Below are 20,446 nucleotides of genomic sequence, written 5' to 3' on the forward strand. Positions count from 1 at the left end.
GAAGTCAAATTTATTATCTAAAGAACCTTAAAATTCTCTGTAAAATTTCTAATTTAAATGTATTATATACTATAGAAATCTCCCTTTAGGTAGGCAAAATAGTCAGAAAAGTGTTGATCGTTCAAATTATTTATTATTGGAAGAAGCTTTTCATGTACAATCACTGTATTTAGCATTGAAATCCTGTCATATATTTTGATATACTATCAGCTGCCTGATTTTTTTTTTTTTATCATTTATAAAGTTTATTGGAAACCTGACTCTTTCATTTCTACAATATCATAGAGTCTATATTGGGAACTTTTTCAGCTTCACACTAAAATAGACTAAGGATTTAGAAGATGATTCCAAACAAAAAATGTTAGTTATTTAGTTTTGGGGAAAACATTCACAAAATCTTTAATGTAGCTAAATACTGATTGACAAAGAAAATATAAAAATAAACGAGAAGTTTAGAGTCTAAATGTGAAGGTGGAAAAGTAATTATCAGCAAACTGTAGCTCAAGTATTTGTAATTTAGAATTAACCCTCCTAAAATGTTCTATTATTTTACTCAGCATGATAAAAACTTTAACATGAGTCTTGCATTTTAAAGTATTATATGTTGGTTGAGTTGGTGCGATTGTGTCTTTAAGTTAATCTTTGACAAAAATAATAGTTTAAGTGTATAAACCTTGCAGAGGCAGATAAATTTAAAAAAAAAAGAAATGATGTAAAGCACCACATTTTAGAAAAACTTAAATATCCACTGCCATAACCAAATCTTGCAAAAATCAGATGTTGAAAATAATTAAAAAGACTAAAATACAAGCAACTGCTCCTCATAAAGACTGAGCTATGAACACCACAATGTGACACTGAGCTATATTATTCATAATTATCCTACTGCACAGATTATGTAAGACAATAAAGACAGAATTAAATATAAAGGTGAGCCACCACTGATAGAAGCTCAGAAAGTACATCATGGAAGCAGTTTTTGTGAACTATAACACAAAACGAAAAGGATCATTTGAAAACCTGTGTAATAAAAGTGTTGTCTTGTTTTGCAGAGTATTATGATGATTAAGCCATATGTGAGGCAATCAGAAGGAGAGGAGGTTGTCAGCCCTCTGCAGTGGATGGATGAAGACATGAGCTCACCCGAAGGAAACCCTTCTGTTACATTGCACCGCTACAAAGCAGGTGGAGTTAGCCAACAGGCAAGAGAGTTGGGAAGTGAGGATGCAGAGGAAGACGAGGAGGATGGAGAGGAAGGACAGGAGGATGAAAATGAGTCCAAGCGACGAGGGCCTAAGAAAAAGCGAATGACCAAGGCCCGGGTTGAGCGCTTCCGTGCAAGACGTGTAAAAGCTAATGCCAGGGAGCGCTCACGAATGCACGGCCTCAACGATGCACTTGAGAACCTGCGCACCATCATGCCCTGTCATTCTAAAACACAGAAACTCTCTAAGATTGAGACGCTACGGCTAGCCCGCAACTACATCTGTGCTCTGTCTGAGGCATTAGAGGGGGGGCTTTCCACAGAGAGCAGGGCGTTCATGGAGACGCTGTGTAAGGGCCTCTCACAACCTACAACCAACCTGGTTGCTGGCTGCTTACAGCTGGGACCATCTCCTGCTGCTGGGATGAGGCCTGAAGACAGACATGGAATCCGTCCGCCACCAAACCCTCTCAGTGGCATCGTGAGCTACACCTCTCCAGGTTTGCCAAGTCCCCCATATGGCACTTTTGACTCAGCTCACATGCTTCACCTGAGGGCCATGAAAGGAAGACAGTATGAGAATCACTCACCACATGAGTACAATGCTGGTGGTGTTGGAACACCTCCATATGACGGCCCCCCTACACCACCTCTGAGCATCAGCAGTAACTTGGTGCCCAAACAGGAGACTTCACCACATTATCCACCTCCGCATCACTACACCCCACCCCCTGTGGACCAGGTTGTCTATCAAACTCAGAATAACTATGATGTACGCTCAGAAGGGCCATATGACTCCTACCATCCACCACACATGCCCCCACGACAGATAACCTCCGTCTACAGGGACTAAGAAGGATCAGGAGCCACAACCATCAGTTCAACTTGACCAACCAGGTCCAGTTTGTGATTCCTCATGAACCCTGACACTCTTGTGTGGTGAAGGATCTCTCTCAGTAGACAGACTGCTAGTAGTGGAACTATAGCTTTCTTTTGTCTTTTTTTTCCTTTTACATGTGTGGTGCATTTGCACAATAGATTAGCACTGCTCACCATTGTTAGAGTATGTAATAGCAAATATTTGACTTGAAACCAACACATTATCTTCAAATCTGACCAAATGATTCAAGGACCTTGCAGGTCCAAATATGAAATGTTGCTTTAGCCATTTTAACCAGTTGCCCTGGTACTTTAAGAAAAAGCACTTCTAATTTAGCACCAGTAACATCAAATGTTCTACATTAAGTATTTTTATTTATTCTTTAATTTAATACAGTGTATATGGAGTTTGTTCTAAGATGTCTGTTTTTTCATTTGCATATATTTCTTGTCAATGCTTCTCTTTGTTTGCGTAGTTAATCCCCTTATCCTTCTTTTGTGTCCAGTGTCCTTTGTCACATTATATTTGATGTTTTGCACTCAAAACACATTCCAAGGTAGACTTGTGAGCATGATGTAGTTGATCTTCTGTGGGCATTGAAAAAAAAGGGAGTGTGTTTTGATTCATTGAAAAAGAAAGAAAAAACAAACAAAGAATTAAGTGGAGAATTTAGGATAAAGAAGTAAATATATAATTCTCAGGTTGAAATAGTGAACATTATGCATTGAATACAATGTGTTGTTTCATTGTAGTCTTTTTGAATTTTATTTCTTTTGGTGAAAGGATGTTATTAAAAAACAAAATATTCATCAAACCAGTGTATTCTGTGCTTACTTTTACTTAAAGAGGCTCCTTTTTACTGATATTTTATTAGATGGAATAACTTTAGATAGATAGATAGATAGATAGATAGATAGATAGATAGATAGATAGATAGATAGGTAGGATGGAGTGCTGCCAGCAGCATGTCCCATTTACTCGCTACTTTGTTTTTCATTTTTCTCTGCAGCTCTCTCTGGTTTAGTTCCACTAATCCCAGGGCTGTCTTTTAATGAAGGCCGGATGCGTGAGTCTGGATTGTAAGATAAAGATTTCTGATTAACGTGGCTGCCAGCCTGTGCAGATATTCCTCTTCACTTACACTGGGTCAGCATAATCTGGTCCTGACATACAAATACTCTCAAAAATACAATCAACGCTTTCTATACTCACACAGGCAGACAGTGTGAGTGCATGGCTATATACATGTCTAACACCTCAAGAAAGTTACAGGGTTGTAGAAGCTGGACTTTTTCCTTTTACTGTATGTGTCTGAGTCTAAAAATATATGGCAAGTATAAAATCATAGATTGAGAAATCAAGGAATAGGGTAATACAACTAACATTGATCTGATCTGAGAGCAGCCACTTCTGTTGATTCATTGTCCTTACTGGTCAGTGTAAAGGCCACCCACTGAGAGGTCAGTTAAAGGGGTCACAAGGCCGCACTGGGTCAGGGCTCACTGGTGGGAATGGTCACCAGTTGCATCATCAAATTTTCTGGCCATCATCCTGGCATATTTCTGCACAGTGCTCACCACATCTCTCCATTTAGAACAGAGAATTGTAAGTATGATGTTAGAGGTTACATTATGGATAACATTTTCATAATCCTGATAAACATGCTGATGAACATCCCACGCTTGATCCGTGTTGGGAGAAATATATCGCTTTGTTTTCACAAGGATTAGTATAAGCCTGTGTGTGTATGTGTGTGTGTGTGTGCGAGGGTGTGTGTGCGTGCGTGCGTGCGTGCGTGCGTTTGTGATGCATTTGCACTACTAACCAGGAAAGCCAGGGTCTTACATTGAAGGGCCGGGATGAATAATAAAAGAAGGACATCTCTCCACTCATTGGACACAGACTCTCATAGACAGGACATTTGGCTCTGAACGTGGATGGTGCTCCTTATACACATGATAAATGACAGACATTTGATAGACCAGAGACTTTGAGAAAGAAAATATTTGCCTTTTGAAAAAGAGGCAACACAAAGAAAGAGCTGAATTCATTCTAAGCCTTTTTGACCCTTGACCCCTCTGAGTCAGAATGATATTCTGAGTGACACCTTATTCCTGGACAAACACACAACATTGAATTGGTTTCTTTCACAAATCTTTCATTTTTTAATATTTTCTTAATCTGTCTGTGGTTTCCTGAACAAAACCATGTTTCTTTAAACAAGGTAAAAAAGGGTGTATAATGTAACTGAAAGGAAATGCTAGTGTGAACAAAGCCTTGATCACTATGTGCAGCAGGTGAGCTTAGTTCAACAAATCGTTGCATTCATTTCCTGTTTTTCTGCAAATACTGTATATGAAGAAAGACTTTTACACAGTACTGTGTATGAAGAGTAGGTGTCTGTTAAGAGCTGGCCACAACATGTCTGCATGGTGATTGTGTTATTTGGGATAAAACCGTATTAAGCTGCTGATCAGAGCTCAGTGTCTGAATGGTTGCATTTATTCACTAATCCTGAGGGAGAGGGTTGTCAGTGCAGCAACTCTTCATCTCTGCTGCTCCACAGCAGTATGCTGCAACAGCACAGTATCTGATACAGCAATAAATGCATCTGATAATCATAAGACTCCCATGAAAATCCGCTTTCTAACAGCCACATATTGGCTGTGAAGAGATGCATTTGTCAGAAGTAAATCCATAAAAGGAAGGAAGAATTACATCGCCACCTAGTGGTTAGTTTTCATTTTAGATAACATCAAGAACTACATGAACGATGAGCATTTGACCACTAGGTGTCAACAGTAGACAATTTACCAAAGCAATGACGTCGGACTGAAGCCTGAACATTCTATGTTAGAAGCACTGCCAAGATCATTCAGTAAAGATTCAGTCATCTCTTAAACTTCTCTGTTGGGAAACATCTCAGTCTTTGTTAGTATACAAATTAAATATACATTAGCAATGTGTTTTATACTGTATCTCCTGGATGATTGCTTTAGAGATAGAGACTGAACAAAGCAGACATTTGGTGAGAACTTATCTGTTAAAAATGGCTTGCCAGCAGAGTGAGTGGGGAGTTGGAATAGAATTAACCTATTTCCATGTAAACTGGTTGATGGAGTGTGTTTGGATCAGAATAATCAGGCAAATGAAGACACCCCGGGACTCAGCTCTTTCAAAAATCTGCATGCTGCTCTCTTTATCCAGCAAGTGATCATATGTGTAATTATTTACCGTGAAAGCACATGAAAAGGGATTAATCAAGGAAATCTGACTGATTAAATCTTCAAAGGAAGCACTGAAGAGCAAGGGGTAATAGGGAGGAGGGATGTGGTTGGTGCTTTTATCCTTGAGGTGGAAGAAAGAAAGAACAAAATCAGGAAATACTCTCCAGGAGGGCAGGCATAGTGGGGTGGAAAGACAGAAGAGAAAAACACTGCAGGAAAAACAATGAAACTGCCACAGTTTGAGGAAAAAGTACTATTTTTGTTGTTAATTGCTAAACTGTACTTTGATAATGTGCAATCATTCTTTGATAGTTAAAGAGACAAATAATGTGTTTGAATGATCCCTTATAAGTGGATGTTATAAAATTAGACACACAACTTAATCTGGTGCGTAATGAAGTGTTGAATTCTTACTGTCTGTCTGCATGTATAAATGAATCAAATGCTTTGGTCATAGGCCTCATCAGCGCTTCATACTTGTATTAACAACTATATTAGATACAACAATGTATCTCAGTTACAATTTTCTGTTGGAAAATAGGAAGCGAGATAAAAAAGCATCTGGTGGCCAAAGCCATAGGTGGAAGAATAACTCGTGTACATAACAAATTCTATTTCAGCATTGAAATACTAACGGTAGTCTACTTGAATGACTTACACATAAATGATGAGCATACTTTTCAATACTCAGAATATTGAATTAGTGAATTAGTGAATATATAGTTCATATAACGTATTCAAAGTCCTTTTGATCTTTGAAATTTTGCTTATGTTTAAGACTTAAAAGTACACAAAACTATAATCTTGACAAAATGTTTTCTGTTGAGACTCTTAGGAGTGAGTGTGAGTGTGCATGGTTGTTTGTCTACTTCGTGCCTGTGTTGGCCCTGTGATGGACTGGTGGCCCACTAAGGGTGTACCCCACCTTTCGTCCAGTGGATGGGCCCTGAAATGGATTAAGTGTGTATAGGAAATGAATTGATCAAAGTTTTCTGTTGATTTAAAGTGGGACTTTTAGATATTTGGTAAATACCCTCAAGGGTGGAGACAAGGGGTGGCTAGCTGGCCTTGGCCATCACGGTCTCAAGCCTGGAAAATACTCTGGTCACTGCTTACAGTCAATAGTAAGGTCCCTCATAGGCCAACTCCATAAAGGCAATCATGCTCGCATATTTAAATAGGTGTGATACTACTGCTACTGCTATGTGCTATGCAGAAAAAAGATAATGAAAAATTCACTCTCTGTGCCAACCCTAGCCTCTGAGATTAATGGTCTCTGCCTGGCCACCCCTGTGAAATCTTTCTGGTTCAGCCATTGATTACCAGACACATATTTGTCACTTTGCCATTTTGTGTATTAGTTTAACAATAAACATTTAAAAATTGTAAAGTGAGAACAATTTCATGGTCCAAAATGACATATTTGCCTTAAAAAAGCTGTCACATGTTGTTGACTTGTTGTCACTAGTCAATTCCTTAGGCATTAAAAGTACTTGATGAGGGTTGCTATAAAAATGTAAATGGTGTTCATCATCGTGTCACATGAACACCAACCTACACAGAACGATAGACAAAGTAAAATATTGCCATGTGATGATTTTAGAGGCGATAATGCAACACTAGTACTTTTCACTGTGGACAAACAAAGCAATTACATTTTCTGAAAAATATGACAGTGCTGACACAAAACAAAAATAAAGTGCAAGGTAGGGCTGCAAGGAGAAAGCTAGTCTGTAGGAAGTTTGCTAGAGCACTCATGGCCTGTGGTTTACATTGAAATGAAAACATCGAATTTCACCATAAGAACCTTATCTATAGTTCACCACTTCTGGGCCAGGACGACTTGTCATTGATGGGCCAATGAGTTTTGATTTATACCAGAAATTATACAGATTAATATCCGGACAGGTGTGGTGGTTAGCACCGTCGCCTCACAGCAAGAAGGTTCCAGGTTCAACACCCAGCTGGGGCCTTTCTGTGTGGAGTTTGCATGTTCTCCCCGTGTATACGTGGGTTCTCTCCGGGTACTCCGGCTTCCTCCCACTGTCCAAAAAATCATGCATGTTAGGTTAATTGGCATCTCTAAATTGTCCTTAGGAGTGAGTGTGAGTGTGTGGTTGTTTGTCTCGTTTGTCTCTATGTGGCCCTGTGATGGATTGGCAGCCTGTCCAGGGTGTACCCCGCCTCTCGCCCATTGACCGCTGGGATAGGCTTCAGGCCCCCCGCGACCCGACCGACGGATTCAGCGGTATAGATAATGGATGGATGGAATATCAGGACATCTGTCTGTGATCTCAAGAGTAAGCAGGATATAAAGCAAGACTATATTAAGCATCCAAGTTGTCCTACCAAAGATCAGTTAGACAGGAGTGAAGTTAATGTTTCTGGATGACAAAGTCAAAGTTCTGACATTAATCCAATAGAAATGTTGCTGAAAGAACTGAAGCAAACAGTACGTGTGAGGGAAACCACCAACACCACAGAGTTAAACCTGTTCTTTTTGGGTGACTGGTTCAAAATTCCTCCGAACTGATAAGCAGGACTAATAACCGGCTGCCAGAGATATTTAGTTACACCACATGCTGACTTCTTTAGTTGAGTTCTCTGGGTACTCGAGGGGCTCGTGTTAAAATCTGAAAAATGTCTTTGATCACAGTTATTCAAAACAGTGTAAAGAGTTACAAACATATACCTGAGTGAATGTAAATGTGGATTTTTCTTTTTTTTTTTAGTTTTTATAAACAAAAACTTAAAAAAAAGTAACATTATAAAAGCCAAGTTATGGGACTAAAAAACTAAACATCCATTTCCAAAAAAGCTGACATAACAGCACTTTTCTATATAAATCCTGGAAAACGTCCTTTTTTTGAGGAATTTCACAGAGAAGAACTTTTGTTTGACATTTTTAGTGAATGACAGCAATTTTTGGACAGTGGATCTCCATACTCAGGTTAATTAATGATCCCCAGTTGTTATCGTACCATCTTTTAGTTTAAAGATATGTGAAACATAAAAGATAGATGCCAACGTACACGCACACAAACACATAAAATTAGGCAGACACAGAGCTGGAAAAATATAGATGCATCTTTGTGGTCAGCTGGAGTTTAGTTTGAAGACGTTGTTATGTCATCCAACCTGCTTCGCATATCAAGGGGAAAGGAAGCGACATAAACATTGATGAGCCATTTATAGATCAGAGAGTCTGTGGAATGCAGTGTCCTGCATAACTCTGCAGGATGTTATGGTGAGTGTTCTTGTAAAACATTTATGATTTAGAGAGAAAGAATGATTTCCGGAGAGCAGGGTGGTATATATGTGCTAGTCTGGCTGTGAGGACATAAATATGTTTACACTGTCACATCATGAACTTGGTTAAAGGCTAGGGTTATGAAAATGCTGATGATGGTATTTCATCAGGAAAATAATAGAAGTCAATGTAATGTCCTCTGAAGTGATGGAAACACAAATGTGTGTGTGTGTGTGTGTGTGTGTGTGTGTGTGTGTGTGTGTGTGTGTGTGTGCATGCAAGTGTGTAACTGTATCCTCTGATGAAATGTGCTTACTGCTCCAGTTTGCTGTCCTTCCTCTCTGTCCCTTAACCTAACCTCTAAATGGCGTGTTGCCAGACGGTGTTAGTGTGTCTGTTTTTGTGTCGACATTATGCAAATGAAATTCAAGTGAAGGGGTCTGTCTGAAATCAAAGAGGGGTATGAATTTATATGAACACATCCTGCCAAGTCTGACAGACATAACTATTAGTGCTTTTACTGCTTGCTTTAAACACATGGTTTTTAAACGGCCTGTCTCATCTACTCAAGAGCACTTCACACTCCGCATGTCTTATAAAGTGTTTACATTTTGGTAAGACTGCACTTAACCACAAATGTATTTCCTGCTTTGCATGTGACTAGCACAAGGCAGAGTAGAGCTCAGGCCATTTAGCATATCAGAATTAGACTGACATTTACTCGACATTGCACCATGCGTCAATCTTACCTTAGCCCTTGCCTCCACTTCTCCACTCAATACTCACCTCTTTAAAATGACCCTTGCAAGCACATTTAGGATACCTGATCTTAATTTACACCTTGACTTGCAGCAAGAAGGAATGCTTGAACATAGAAGTCCCCTTGTATCATGTTTGCAATATTTTTTGTGACTGTGTTCATGTCCGTGCCATCCACATTCAATTTCAGCTATCCCAGCACTGCAGTTTGGATGTTTCCCTGGATGACAAATTGAACGACATATTGAGTTACTGAGGGGGTTGGAGTGTTATGGAGGATATGAAGTGAACCTGCATTTTAAAGAAGACAGCCATGTACTATTGAATTTACCACTTGAAGTGGAAAAAAATCCAGGTGGCTAATATCAGGTGGAGATATCTACACATCCATCTATTTTCTGTACCCGCTTAATCCAATTCAGGGTTGCGGGGGGGGGGGGGGGGGCGTTGGGCAGAACCTACCCCAGCTGTCATAGGGCAAGAGGCAGAGTACACCCTGGACAGGTCACCGGTCCATCACAGGGCCACACAGAGACAAACAAGACACACAACCATGCATATTCACACTCACTCCCGGGGACAATTTAGAGACACCATTTAACCTAACGTGCAGGTTTTCGGATGGTGGGAGAAAGCTGGAGTACCCGAAGAGAACCGGTGCATACACGGGGAAAACATGCAAACTCCACACAGAAAAGCCCCAGCCGGGATTCGAACCAGGAAAATGTGCTGTCTATATTAAGCAAAAGCATGATAACTGTATTTATTATATTTTGCAGTTTTAAGACTAAGCAGGTGCAACTGATGTGGCTGATCAGGCTACAACAATATCAGTAGAAATGTCAAGTCACACTCATGGCACAAAATGTGACATATCTGATATGAAAAAATGTTTGGCAGAGCCATTTGTGTGCAAACTAAATTCTAAATCAAACAAACATACAGAAACATTTCTGCCACTAAGCCATCTGTTTCACCCATCAGTCATTATTTCCCTTTGCCTCACCATGTCAACATTTCCTTTGAAGTTTCAGTGACTTGCTATCCTCCTGCTTCTTCACAACACACTCTCCAGTCCTTATTTTCTCTGATCTGCCATCCATTGCTGGGTCTTCCCTCTCTGTCCTGCCCCTCCTTCCCCTCACATTCTCTCTCTCTCTCAGCGTGTATCTCCCCCCCTTCCACAGTTGTCTTCACATATTAGGTTCCCCCGTCCTAAGAAGCAGAATTAGCCTCTGGAATCTTGTGCACTTGTTTCCTTCAATCCTACGACGGAGGTGACGGCATGAAGGGAAAACACAGAGAAAATACACTCACATCCAGAGAAGGACTACAAGCAATCTGAAAGGAGGAGGATAAAAGAAGAAAGAGGAAGGTGAGGAAGATGAACATGCAGATGCTTGGTGTTTGATGCAGCTACACAGTGGGCATGTTGCTGCCTGCAATGAACGTTTCCCTCTCCTCTCTCCAGCTGACTGGTGGGATCTCTGCGCTCATGTCGCTGAGTGCTACTTGATTTATCTCTCTACAATTACGTGAAATCACTTTTTTTTTGCTCAAAGAGGACATATATATTTATATATATATATGTCACTTTATGCTGGATGACACACAGACCTCTGGGCTTTATTGGATAAAGGATCTGGATTGCTTTGAGCATTGTGAAGAACAGAGACAACCAATGTGGGGCTCAGGTAAGATCATAACTGGCCAACCGACCATTGATATCCATTCACAACTCTGAATAACTGTCCTTTGATCACCTCAAAAAACTGAGAAGTTAAATAAGCTGGGATACTCTCATGATTGCAATGTTCTGAGCTGAAACAAAAAGCAAGTGATGGAGAACACAAAGCTTTTAAGTTTTCCCACTTTCATGAAAGTTAGGGCAGTCTCCTGCAAACATCACCACTCAGTGTCACAAAAGTCTGCACTCAGACCTGGTCTGACCCCAACCTATCACATAAATCATGGGTATGATGCCGGAGAGGGATGATAGAAGATGGGAGGGGGACATAGGGGAGATAAAAAGAGAGTGAGCTTTGACTTAAATAGGAAAAGGCATTTTCTGTATATTTCCTGACATTTAAACTGTTCCTTTATCAGCTTTGGAGCAGTATAGAACAGTTGCAAATGCAGAAAGCCTCAGGTGCTGGAAATGAAAAGTCAATAAAATTCAAGCACTGGATTTTGCCTGAGGAAGATATGTAATGTGAAATGTCAATCATTAAGGAGAACTGTGAGTGGGTGTGCGGGTATCGCTCGCATGGCAAGACAAAGCAGTCAACTGGTTCAGTTGTATATTCAGATCACAGCAAGCTTCTAGACTCTCAAAGTTTCACCAACATATTCAGATGTGTGACTTTTGTTTCCAAGCTCAAAAATAAACTTCCAAAGAACATTTTTAATCAAATTAAGGTCTTCAGTGGCAGACATTATAATGTGTATTGCTGATATGCAGTTACGTTTACTGTTGAATTTTGAGGGTCAAAACCTGCCGTTATAGTTAAAGTTTAAATTAGCACATAGCTAGGTTTTTGTTTGGGTTGGAGTTAGGCATTTAGGGTTAGGGTAAAGAAGCTAGATAAAGGTAGAGAAACAAGTTTGTGTGCACGTGTGTGTGTGTGTGTTTATGTGTAGTCCAGTCCAGAGACGTTGCTGGGCATACAGCTGTACAGGGGCCCAGGCCCCCCAGAACACCACCACCAACACTGCCTTACTGTATACAGAAAATTAGCCTGTACTGGAAGTATAAGAACATTTATTCAAATGTGCACGAACCTCAACAGGTTTAACAGAGCGACAGGCTATCTAAGCAGATAAAAACACTTTTGAGTTCAGCCATTTAGCTTTTCAATTCCTCCTTCTGTAGCACATCAAACATAATCAAGTAAGCCTTTTACAAGAAGCAATATTACTAAATAAAATTACAATTTTCAACAGATACAAAATAATGAACAATATTTCAGTCCAGGAACTGAACATGTTTTAATCTTACTGTAGCGCAGTCAATAAATCCTTCTACAAGAGGGAACATTGCAAAATAAAAATTAAATTAAGAGTACCTGATATGGTCTGATAAGTTATTCCCCTGATTGAGTAGCCTTTTAAACTAGCCTACCTTTACCCACTTATAATGCCTAAGATAGTTTAGTAAATAGGCTATAAAAGGCAGAATAGGATATTGTTTCTCGTTTTTCATGTGCCATGGAACCAGACACTGTTTATTTGGTGTAAGAAATGACAGTGGCCTATAGGTAGGCGTCGACACAACAGAAAACAAGTCTCTCACCTCCCTCCACTTCATGCTCAGTTTTCCTTGTTGCTTTCTTGTTGCTGAGAATTTCCTTATGTCCATGACCACGATGACGGTAATCCATCAGTGTTTAGTGGTTCACACAGCCTACTAGACTTCGATTGGCACAATGTGTGGGCTACTATCCACTGATAAATATGATGTGCGGGCCGCAGGATCTTGCCTTCCAAATCGCGCGCTACGCGTCACACACGGTCCATTCGCTGAACGTGCATAGACATACCCAACGCCTGCGAATACAACCTCTTCACTTCACTCTTTGGTAGGCCTATGCAGCATTGGCTGAAGGAAGTTACGTGGCTAAAATAGTGAAAATCGGGCCTATGTTATTCTTCCTTGGCACATATCAGTCGTGAAGGATGTATTTAGGATTTTTTTACAGGGGCACAACGCATGTTTACAGGGGCAGGTGCCCCGGTAAAAAGTGTCTGGTGACGTGCCTGGTCCAGTCATCCTCAGTTTCTGTTGTCAAACTCTGTGCCTGAGTAACCCACAAGCAAGTTGTGACAAAAAACAAACTCAGTTTAAATTAGTCTATGTGAAACTTTGCTTCATTTGTGGTCGCTCTAAACAACTATGTCAATCCAGACAACACAGAGAAGAAAGCTACTTAAACCAAAAGAAACAACTTTTGATTGAAATCAATATGTTTATCACCTCATCGGAATATACCAGTTCATGCAGGATTGAAAATAACAGTGAGAAAAGTTGAGTGAGGGGCTTTTATCTCTTAATCTTTGCCTGATAGTCTAACCTGTTAGTAGCTGACTAAACAAACACACTAAAGTGTTACACATCAAATGAAGACTTCATTTAACTTTGGCAGGACTCTCCCCTGGACTCACTGTTAAGGACCAAGGCTAAAATTAGAGTTTAACAAGCCTGTCGACACAGTTATGGCTTCCTGGGGAAGGTTGAGAGAATTATAGGATGGTAGAGGTCACAAGCACAAAATCACATATACATTGGACTACTGACTGCACTGCTTGTAACAAACAGCTTGATCCAAAATATATGCATTAGTTTTAAACAGCTTGGATATGAGTTTTATGATGTTTTATAATTCAAGCATCTGTGCGTCTGTGCTTCAGACCAACTATTCAAAAATATCCACTGTCTCACTTGTCTGTAAAATAGAAACCCCAAAATACAGTTTAAGGTTACATCTATTTGCTTTATAGATTTCCATATAGATTTTTTTTTTCAATCGTAACGAAATCACTGTTTGTCACTGGTGTAAAACTTTTTAGCCATGTCCCAACTGCGTCTCAAGTCATCCAACACATTTTCTCTGCTTGGATTTGAGGGTCTTTGATCTAATGCTAACATGCTAATGCTAACAGTCGTTAACTCACCTAAGGTTTATCAACACTCTCCTCTGAATTTTTGTTCTGTCATTCTCTAAAATAGGTCAGCTTATACAACAAACCCCAAAAATGTCACTTGAACATTAGATACAGGTAGTACCATTTTTTTATTATCTTTTTCCTTCTCTTATCCTCAAGCAGCCGACATTTGAGGAGTAACAATAAAGTAGCAACAAAGCAAGTGTCTTTGTTTTTTCCCATCTTGTGCATGAAACGGGAGGAGTGTGGGTTTCTTGTGCTATTTATTTGTGTGAGCATGCTAACTATAGCTAATTTAGCCCATTCTGATGGATATGTGTGTAGTATATCAAAGTTGAATTATAAGATTTATTCAAATTTACATTCAATAAATGAAAGCTTTACAACTTAACTCCAATGCTTCATAATTAACACAATTTGGGAGCGCCACAATAAATGTTGCTCATTTCAATAACTGAGAGCTGAAACACTGCAGCAAATCCATAAATGTGAAACACAGGGTGGTGCTAGCACAAAAACAAACAACGAAAAAAAACATGCAAATTTTCCTTGAAGCTTTGGGCCTTTACAGGCACCTCAAGTGAATCAAAATCAAGGTAAAACAGATAAAACATACTTAAAACATGTCTGTCTGGTTCCTCGGTATAACTTACATTAAATCAGCTGCTTGTTGAAATGAGAAGAACTCATGGTTAAAACTTGTATTACAACTTCATGATTTTTATTTGAGAAACAAAAGCTTACTATCACTACATATTTAAAGAACATAATGAAGTGTACCGTGTAGCTGATCATACCTGAAATAACATTTGTCCAATCAATAGTCTTGTGATGTAAACAACATGAAACTCTGCAATAAATCCCCAAGGAGCCACACACTAAGTTCACACGCACACACAATGGTCTGTCTGTCACATGAACCAAGTGGTCTGGTTTCATCTTCCCATAGTGACATCCATTAAAGTCATGCTGCATCTGACCCTCCACCTTCAGACAGCCACATTAGCACCTGGCTCATTGGCTACAACAATACACCTACCTGCATTATTCAGGCAGACTCTACTAATGAGGAAACCTTATCAGACAAACACACAAGCCCTATCCTTGGTTGACGCAAGCTTAAACACACACACACAGACTGACACGAATCATCATATTTACTTAATGCATTCACCTTTTGTCAAGATAACTGCTAAATTATATAGAAATTCATATTGCCTAAAGGCAAAGCTCAGGTGACAGCCTGATGTGTGAAAGTGTTTCATTAAACCTTTGAATATCCAGTAGCAGTGTTCCACTTTTAATACATCATTCTGCTTAATGTTGGTACAGATGTGCGTGCAGTAACCTTAGTATTTGAGCTCATTCAGCAGTCTCTGCCTCTGCCCGTCAAACAGCTGTCAGTGTCCTCCCTAACCCTGCTGTTTCACCATTTCCTCACCCGACACTTTCATCTAGGAGTCACTCTGCATTAACCTCAATCTCTAACCCCTCCCCACAATGTTTCATCGAGTCTCTCAAGCTGTCAGTCTGCGCTGCATCTCTGTGTCTGTTTCTTTTCTAGTTCTCCCCACACAGTTGTCTGTGATGGCAACGCTGTGAACTCAGCATTTTTCAAAACATACCACTGACAGGTAGGGAGTGACACCAGTGAACAGATCCAGGGTCACACATGGGGAGGATGTTATCAGAGCAGGCATCAACGCACCCAAGACATTTCAGATGTTGTCGATGAGTGGAACGAGGCTGAATAGCGAGTCAGATAAGGAGAGAGCTGAGAGAAGAAAAACGGTCTATAGTGAACAGCAAAGAAAGGGTGACAGAGAGAAAGGGAGAGCAGAATCGACAGCAGCATTATCACTCTGCCCCCTTATTCAAACACCACAAGAAAACGCTCTGCTCTGGCTGTTCTCATTGGCTGCACCTCTGGCCAATCACAGCTCGGCAATGCAAGGTGCCTTTAGGTTATACCCAACCCCAAAATATGAGAGAGAGACAGAGAGAGGCATGCTGTAGTGCAGAGGTTCCTTCTGTGAGGCGAGCCTCCATTTCTCTGGTGTTCCTCTACTGGAGTGAATATATAACAATGAATAAATTACAGGCTTCATTGCAGTAGATTGAGTGCATGTTGTGTTGCTGCCTGGGCTGCTGGGTTTCTCCTCTGGCAACAGCTGGTGGAGCTGTGTTTCGAGATCAAAGGCAGAGGAAGCTTCTTGTGTGGACGAGGGGAACCGAATAAGAGAACAGATTTAGTGTAGTGGCACATAGTGAAGGTTGTGATCTGGTTTGTCTTTTCAACACTGAGTTTTGAATGCCAGAGAGGTGGGTGCCCTCAGATTTGACTCACCCTAGTAGCTGACTGAGGAAGAGAAGAGTAAAGCCGGAAGATAACGTGGGAAAGAGAGGTGGAAGGATACAGGATGATCTTGGGTAAGACAATATTGTATGTCTTTTTCTCCTCTTTGCTCTTGTTGACATGTTTGATTCGCTTTTTAGTTACACTTCTCTTCTGTCAGGATGATCACTCACATCTGGCACAAACTTTTTGCTGTTATATATACTGTAGCTCTGCGTTGTTTATCATACTTAATCAAACGGTTGCCCTTTTTGGAGAATCACTTGGATCAAGGCTTGTTTTGTTCCAGGTCATGTAAAATGAACTTTAGTCCAGTAGCCATCACAATCATGTAAAGCTGACCATTTCAGTCTAAGATATGGAAAGCAAATATAGGAAATATGGAAACAAATTGACAACGAATATACCGTAAAAAACTCACATAGACAGACAAGAGGATAAAGATGTAGATTATAAGGCACAATTTCTAGCCCAAACAAAACTCAGCACATTTTCATTTTCGGTCAATTTTAATGAACATACAGTCTAAAGAGGTCTATCTTCTAAAAATCCTTCTCTTTGTTTGTTTCTTTTTCCTTCAGAATGCAAGTTTTCATTCGCCACTTTAATCCCCCACCCCATTGACAAGTTTTAGTGTGAAGCTGAATCATAAAATAGGAGAAGTCTTAGTCTAACATTCAGCTTTAATTTTATTGTGTGTCGTCAACTTTACAAGCCTGATTAATTTACTTCCCTGTTGTCTGCGTTATTACACGGCTCCCAACGTAATGCATCCACTCAAAGGTGGCTGGGGCAGACTCATTTGCTCATATAACTGTTAAGTCTTCATTGTATTCACGCAAACTGCAATGAAATAAACTTTACAGGTAAAAAAAAGAGAAAAAGGTAGATACTTATTGACTGAAAACTCCATTAGAACGTTATTAAATAGAAAAGCTATGTTAAAATGATGTAGCACATTTACCTTTGTCTTGACTTGAAAATAGAAGGAAGCCTTTACGCACGTACAAATGTGCAATTTCAGTATAGTTATGTTTTGATTTTAGTGTTTCATGTAAATTCTGCAGAATATCGTGGTGGCAAATTCCAGTTAAATGCTAAAGATCTTTATTTTCTCAATTGATTAATTTTATCAATGTGATGCTGTCACATGGAATAGACTCTACACTAATCCATTTTATTTTCAGTTTCAACATACCTGCTTGTCAGTTTATCAATGTCAATGCCTACATTGAGTCATACAGTAAATTTCATTAACTGCGGTGACCTTGCTCTGTGTACGTGTGTTTTCACTAAATATTTGCCTGCTCCTACGCCTGCTTAAAGTCTTCCTGTGATCTGAGTGAGAGCCTGAGCTTGTGGTAATCCCTTTCTTGGTGCAGAGGTTTTTAACTCTATGTGTATCATTAATACTAAACACACAGAGAAATGTGAACTGATAGATATTTATAAACTGCATTTTCAGGTAAAGAGGTAGATCCAGATATCAATTAGCATCCATGACAGTGATGGATGGAGGGATGTACACAGAAAACCTCAAGTCCTCCTCTAAAGCTTAGTCTTTTATTCTCTGCCGCTCCATCCATATCCATCAGCTACTTTTAAAGGACAGGAAAAATTCAAACATGCAGACACAATCGGGAGTGGAGGCTGAAAGAAATGTGCTAAAGTTGGCTCATGCCCCTCGATGCAGAGCAGTGTGGGGCACGGTTTAGTTACTCGTATGATTTTTGTGATGAATATTTCAGACACAGGGGTTTTATTTATTCAGAAGAGAGCCAAGGCTTCCCTGAGTCTGACGCAAAGACCTCACTCAGCACTATGTAAAAGTTCATTGCTTGCATCATGGTTCACTCAACCAGCAAGCCACACACGCATGGACGCTTGTGTGTCACTGATTGTGCAAAGATATGTATGAATGTGTTCGTGGGTGCCGACAAACATAAAAAAAACTCAAACAAATTCTGCACTCTCATCAATGTCCTCACCAATCACAGGCGCAGGTAGTCCATGACAAACAATATGACCTTTAAATCGCAGCACTGCAGTGATGGGTAAAAAATATTGGCATTTAACATGGGGAATGTGCGTGTCACTTTGTATGTTTGACAAACTGACACTCGTTTCATCAGTCCCTTGAAGAGTTTAAAGTCAGATATCTGAAGGCCAAATAACATATTATATAATTATCATAGACTTCAACCATTAGTCTGTGAGCTACAGTTTTGTGCATTCGACCATAACCATGTTGGCCTTCCTGAAACCAGAAGCGGACAAGAGGGTGGAACTGGAAAATGATTGGGAATCTGACAGGACAAAATGATGTATCTTTAAATTAAGGGCCACCAACAGACTGATGGGAGGTGGAGTAGATACTGTAGCTAATGACACCATATTCATTTATGGGAAATACTTTTCGACGTTAGCATTTTATGGTAGAATTTGACTTCTTTTGAGCAGGACTTTGTTAAAGAAAGAGATCTTTGGAGACAACAACCAGTGGCCTTAAGTGCAACTTGACTTTGAGGGACTTCTGCACCATGTCATGTTGAACAGTGGATGATTATGTGGATTTTTTTCTACTCTCTTTCTTAGAAAATCTCACTATCCTGCTCTCACAGACATATCTGAAATAAGCACTTCCTCTTTAATATGTATTGATGGCTCATGATATGTTGAAATGATGTGCTGTGAAAGAAAGACTCTGTATGTTAGTGAGATGTTGAGAGACAAGACGAAAAGCTGGCTGCAGACTTCATAGTGAGCTTGCATACTTTGGCATCAGAGTACTGTTTTAAGATCATATTGAGTCAAATGATATATGATAAATGTAATTTCATTTTAGCCTTGCAGTGTAAAATCATTTAAAACCATTAATGTGTCCTTTAATATGATAGAGGACAAGTTCCTGTGATGATGAATGAATGAATGTGACTTCTGAGGGCAAAGTTGCTGTGTCAAAACTTGCAAAAAAAGACTCAAAAGACTGTTAAACTCAGTCAAATAAAGTAAGCAATGCACTTAAAGCATATTTTTTCATCAGTTTGAGCTTGAGTTGGCAATGAAATGCAGAGATGTGCATGTATTTGCTCAGATGGCTGTGAGCCATAGAACTCCATACATTTTGTACTATGTGAGGAGAAGAATTCAGTGGAGCCAATAAGAAATGTGAGAAATTAATTTGAAGTAATTCATTTTGGGAATTTGATCTTGGCTCAAAATTCCAAATAGTTAACTATCAACTTGAACTTCAATAAATCAATAAGGGCCTGAGCTGTGAAGAAGCAGTATCTCATTTAGTCATGTGCAGCATGTCATAGTGGGAGCTTCTGAGAATCCTCAGGATGTGATAACAAAAACAGTTGTCAACACTTTCTTCTAATGAGCTCTGACGGCGTGTCATGTAGTATTGACCTGCGTGTTTGCACACGTGTAAACACTGCAAAATAAAAGACAAGAGTTGTTGGGACTTTGAGGTGGAGCCAGTTAGTCTGTAGATCCTCAGTTTCTATAATTTCATGTGATAAAGATGCATGGAAACTGTTATAGACAGTTAAAATACAACCTATCATAGATTGACAGCTGCAACCATATGGGTGACAATTTGGCATGTGATCGTGTTAATGACTATATTTATTCATTTAACAGTTATACATCATTTTAAGGTGTAAGATTAGGACATTTCAAATTATTTTTGGAAGGTAATAAAACATTTGGCTTTGAGTTACAAGGTCTTCTTGATAATTATAAAATTTGGAAGAACAAAACATTCATGTCTATCATCAGTTCGTCTCACGGATGCCAAAAGTGACAACAGAGCACGTAAGGTTGAGCACTGAGTCTCTTTGTTGTTTATTGTCATGAAGTTGTGGAGACCACAGCTAAAAACGCTGCCTGACTCGTAATCCTTGTAACCTTTGCTTTAAGACCTCATTAAAACATAAAACCACTCTTTGCCCCTTCATACATCGATCAGCTCCTGAAATATTGTCTGTAATTTCTGTTTTTGAGATGAAATGCATATTCTATATGAAGCTCAGTCTCTTTCAGATTTTCCCCAGTGAAGATCTTGTTTTTATTGTTTCTTGTGTTGTATTGCTATTGCTCT

The 20,446-nt window shown here is 39.6% G+C and overlaps 2 protein-coding genes across 3 annotated transcripts in view; both read left to right on the top strand.

Moving 5' to 3' along the window:
• The first annotated feature begins 1,058 nt into the window (after positions 1 to 1,058).
• LOC142377793 (neurogenic differentiation factor 4-like) lies at positions 1,059 to 2,057 on the top strand. Its single transcript, XM_075462111.1, has one exon. It carries the CDS (start codon positions 1,059 to 1,061, stop codon positions 2,055 to 2,057), a length of 999 nt encoding a protein of 332 aa, XP_075318226.1.
• Positions 2,058 to 10,538: 8,481 nt separating this feature from the next.
• LOC142377794 (zinc finger protein 385A-like) overlaps positions 10,539 to 20,446 on the top strand; it is a 33,296-nt gene continuing 23,388 nt past the window's right edge. Inside the window, exon 1 of one of the 2 annotated variants that reach the window (XM_075462112.1) lies at positions 10,539 to 11,014. In XM_075462112.1, the coding sequence (XP_075318227.1) occupies positions 10,918 to 11,014 (97 nt within the window). In that variant the 5' untranslated portion in view covers positions 10,539 to 10,917. Of the gene's footprint in view, positions 11,015 to 16,011; positions 16,413 to 20,446 lie in introns of those variants that run through there. The other variant, XM_075462113.1, reaches the window with a different exon arrangement.

The sequence above is a fragment of the Odontesthes bonariensis genome, chromosome 3 (assembly GCF_027942865.1).
Source record: "Odontesthes bonariensis isolate fOdoBon6 chromosome 3, fOdoBon6.hap1, whole genome shotgun sequence".
NCBI lineage: Eukaryota > Metazoa > Chordata > Actinopteri > Atheriniformes > Atherinopsidae > Odontesthes > Odontesthes bonariensis.

Bases quoted from the DNA above. Each gene is read 5' to 3' on its own strand.
- LOC142377793 (XM_075462111.1), top strand. From the start codon at position 1,059: ATGATGATTAAGCCATATGTGAGGCAATCAGAAGGAGAGGAGGTTGTC.